The sequence below is a fragment of the Gekko japonicus genome, unplaced genomic scaffold (assembly GCF_001447785.1).
Source record: "Gekko japonicus isolate JY-2015 unplaced genomic scaffold, Gekko_japonicus_V1.1 scaffold3481, whole genome shotgun sequence".
NCBI lineage: Eukaryota > Metazoa > Chordata > Lepidosauria > Squamata > Gekkonidae > Gekko > Gekko japonicus.
Genome location: NW_015163194.1, coordinates 79399 through 83732, shown reverse-complemented (window position 1 = coordinate 83732; position 4334 = coordinate 79399). Strand labels below are relative to the sequence as shown.

The 4334-nt window shown below is 47.4% G+C and overlaps 1 protein-coding gene across 1 annotated transcript in view; it reads right to left on the bottom strand.

Annotated features, from left to right (window-relative positions):
• The window catches only part of LOC107106920 (olfactory receptor 4D5-like), a 5032-nt gene extending 2383 nt beyond the window's left edge, over positions 1-2649 (bottom strand). The window contains exon 1 of the mRNA XM_015407135.1: positions 1693-2649. Within this exon, the coding sequence (XP_015262621.1) occupies positions 1693-2649 (957 nt within the window). The remainder of the gene's footprint in view (positions 1-1692) is intronic.
• Between the last annotated feature and the right edge of the window lie 1685 nt (positions 2650-4334).

Here is a 4334-nt window from a genome sequence, read left to right as displayed (position 1 = left end):
AGGGTATAAATCCAGTCTCCTCCTTCTCCTCCTCCTCCTCCTCCTCCTCTTCAACTAGTGCAGGTGTAGCCTGGTGACCTATTCAACCAGTGCAGTTGTCATTTACGCATGGTGGCAAAACTATTTGTTATGTGTTTTAATTTTGGTTGTAAGTAGAACTGTCTGAGAAGACAGTCTCAAGTGTGATTTGTACAGCATGATAGATTATTTGTTTGTTTGTTTGCATAACCCAGCCGAAATGGATCTGCCAGTTCAGACTTCCCATCTGGCTTCAGTTTGGGACAGGGGAGCTCAGATGGCCAAAAAAAGTGGAATGGAAGTGTTGGCATCAGTAAATACCAAATTTCCCTGGTGTCTGGTTACTCTGCTTCCGGAGTGGGGCAAAATGGGGTGGCCACAACTGAGGCATGGAAGGCAGATGTCATTGTCTGATTGTGCTCTTTAAATCTGCAAAGGCACCGCAACAATGCCGCTGCAAACTGCAGGTGTGACCGCAGCCTTATTCTCTTTAAGAAGTGAAAACATCCTATATGATATTACATAGCAGTACTTTTTTGATGAGATCTAAATTGTTATGAAGAAGAAGAAGAGAAGAAGAGATTGGATTTATACCCCGCCCTTCACTACCCAAGGGAGTCTCAGAGCGGCTTACAAACTCCTCTCCCTTCCCCTCCCCACAACAGACACCCTGTGAGGTAGGGTGGGGCTGAGAGAGCTCTGACAGAAACTGCTCTTTTTCAAGAACAGCCCTTATCAGAACTATGGCTTGCCCAAGGTCATCCACCCAGGTGCAAGTGGAGGAGTGGGGAATCAAACCCGGTTCTCCCAGATTAGAGTCCGCACACTTAACCACAACACCAAACTGGCAACTCAGTGCAATTGTGAAGGGGACCAACTCTGTAGAGGTTTTCTGTTTTATTCTGGAGAAAGGTCTGAATTTTACTTATTTATTTCGGTATTTAAACCTGCCCATTCCTTAGAGGGGATCAAAAGCTGCCTTCACCATCATTCTTCCCTCCACCATTTTATCCTCACAGGAATCTTGTGAGATAATTAGGCCGAGCGGAAGAGTGACTTGCCCAAGGGCACCCGCCAAGCTTCCCTGGTGGGGATTTCGTACTTGAGTCTCCCCAGTCACATTCCAACACTCAAGCCACACCACCACACTGGCTCTCATCATGAACTTTAACAAGAACCAAGAAGAGAAGAAGAGATTGGATTGATACCGCGCCCTTCACTCAGAGTTTCACCTTACAATCTCCTTCCCTTCCTCTCCTCACAACAGACACCCTGTGAGCAATGTTTGCTTTAAGCTGTGGAGTCTTGTGAGCAGAAATTCTACTCTGTGAGCTGCCGGCATTAAAGTTGTGAGCCAGCGATTTGGCTACTGCGGCCGTGTGGTAGGGGCCTGCATATATTAGTTTGCTCTGGAGCCATCCTTCCTGAGCTAAGACAAAAATCTGTGAGCTGGAGGCTAAAAAACTGTGAGCTGGCTCACACTAACTCAGCTTAGAGGGAACACTGCCTGTGAGGTAGGTGGGGGCTGAGAGAGAGCTGACTGTGAACTGCTCTCGAGAGAATAGCTCTGAGGGAACTGTGGCTTGCCCGAGGTCACACCAGCAGCTGCATGTGGAGGAGTGGGGAATCAAACCCGGTTCTCCCAGATTAGAGTCCACTGCTCTTAACCACTACATCAAACCGGCTTGTAGGCTGGGAGAAGGGACTTAATTTCTGCTTCTTTCCTTTGAGCTTTTCCAGGGCACTTTTGAAATCTTTGTTCCTCAGTGTGTAAATGAAAGGGTTCAGGACAGGCGTGATGAGAGTGTAGAGGACGGCAACAGCTTTATCCATTGGGAAGCTGCGGAAGGGACGGGCATAAATATAGATGCACGGCCCAAAGATCAGGGTCACCACGGTGATGTGGGAAGCACAAGTAGAAGCAGCCTTGCTCTGCCCTGGTGCAGAACCTGCCCTCAGCTTGGCCAGTAGAATGGAGTACGATACCAGTAACACCACAAAGCACATCGAGGTCACCAGGCCATTGTTGGACACCATGAGCAGCTCCACCACAAAGGTATCGGTACAAGCCAGTTTGACCACCTGTGGCACATCACAGTAGAAATTATCCAAAATGTTGGGGCCACAAAAGGGCAGTTGGACAATAATGGCCACCTGAACGATGGAGTGGACAAAGCCACCAACCCAGGAGGCCCATATCAGCCCGTCAAAGATGACCCCGTTCATGATGGCCATGTAGCGCAATGGGTAGAAGATGGCCACGTAGCGATCGTAGGCCATGATGGTCAGGAGAAAGATCTTGATGCCTCCAATGAAGTGGAAGAAGAAGATCTGGGAAACACAGCCTCCATAGGTGATGGTGTTAGTCCTCGTTAGGAAGCCTACCAGCATCTTGGGACCGGTGATGGTGGAATAGCAGAAATCCAGGAAAGAGAGGTTTCCCAACAGGAAGTACATCGGAGTGTGCAGGCTAGGTTCGAAGACCACTAGGCTTACAATCAAAAGATTGCCTGTCACGGTGATGGCATACACTGCTAAGAAGAAAGCAAACAGTAGAAGCTTCGTCTCCGGATCGGTGGCCAGCCCCAGAAGGATAAACTCAGTCACTGTGGTATGGTTCTCCCCTTCCATCAGGTCAGCTCAAGCCTTATTGATGGACACTAGGGGGGGGAGGAAGAATGAAGATTAAGGGGAAATGCATTGCCCTGTGCCTTTGAGTGATAAAGTGGGCAATTTTAAAAAATCATGTTACAGAACAGTCTCACCAGCCCCATTCCTTCTTTGGTCCAGGATCAGTAAAGCCCCACTGTTGTCTCAAGTCTCAAGTATTGAGAACAGATCACCCAATATCATAATGCCCCTATATAAATCAATGGTGCGACCTCATTTGGAATACTGTGTGCAGTTCTGGTCACCACACCTTAGAAAGGATATTGTAGCTTTGGAAAAAGTGCAGAAATGGGCAACTCAAATGATAAAAGGGTTGGAACACTTTCCCTATGAGGAAAGGTTAAAGCGCTTGGGGCTCTTTAGCTTGGAGAAACGACGACTGAGGGGTGACATGATTGAGGTTTATAAGATTATGCATGGGATAGAGCAGGTTGAGAAAGAGGTACTTATCTCCCTTTCTCACAATACAAGAACTCGTGGGCACTCCATGAAATTGCTGAGCGGTCGGGTTAGAACGGATAAAAGGAAGTACTTCTTCACCCAAAGAGTGATTAACACTTGGAATTCACTGCCACAGGAAGTGGTGGCGGCTACAAGCATGGACGGCTTCAAAACCCCACTGGTGGACCTCCTGATGGCACCTGGTATTTTTGGCCACTGTGTGATACAGAGTGTTGGACTGGATGGGCCTTTGGCCTGATCCAACATTGGCATCTCTTATGTTCTTATGTTCACCTGCCAAGAAAGTCTCCACTTGCCAAGGCAACCCTTTCCTTTAATCCTGGGAGTTATCAGCTTCTCTCTGGGTAGCAAGCACTGTCACCAACACATCTAAAAGAGTATCTCCTGCTGGAAGGATTTGTACTTCTAGCATTTTATACCACACTGTGTTTTTTTAAGGCTCTGCCTAGTTGCTGTGTCTCCCACTTCACTTGTACTAGCTAGATGATCTATTGCACTTTTGCACTCTTGTGCATATGCACTTTAGGGGTGGCAAGCTCAACCTTTGCCCATACCCTCTACTGATCTTTGGAAAGTGGGACTGAATAGGCATAGTGTGAGTTCAGAGATCAGGCTTTGGGCATTCAGAATATGTGAAGGTTTAACAAACATTTAAGGAGAGTACACACTGTCTGTTCAAGCATCGGACTGAGCAAAGATGTAAAGAAATGGGGAAAACACACAGTCCTCCAGCCCTAACGCGATACTTATCCTAACTGATGTTAAAATTAGCATAAGCGAATGTATTTTAAAGTTGTTGGATATGCAGCTAGGTGCAAAAGGCTACAGAATCTTGGATTCAAAGACTAATGAGATTGCTATAAGCAAATCTGTTCATTTTGATGAAAATGCCAGGCCTCAAGGTTCAGAGGGGGCTAACACTGAAGTGAGCAACCAGATGGTGTCCCTTGATGTGGGAAACACCAGGGAAGAGGAGATTCCTAAGGTGATCCCAGCAGATGAGATGCCCCAGTAGCTGTACCTGAACCACAGAGGTAACCCAGAGACGCACCAGCCGTACCTGAATTACAGATGCAACCCAGAGATGCTCCATCAGATGTGCCTGAACTGCAAAGGAAACCCAGACAGATTGGACAACCAGAGATTGTCCGGTCTCTCTGGGTCTCCCTTGCAGCTCAGGCACA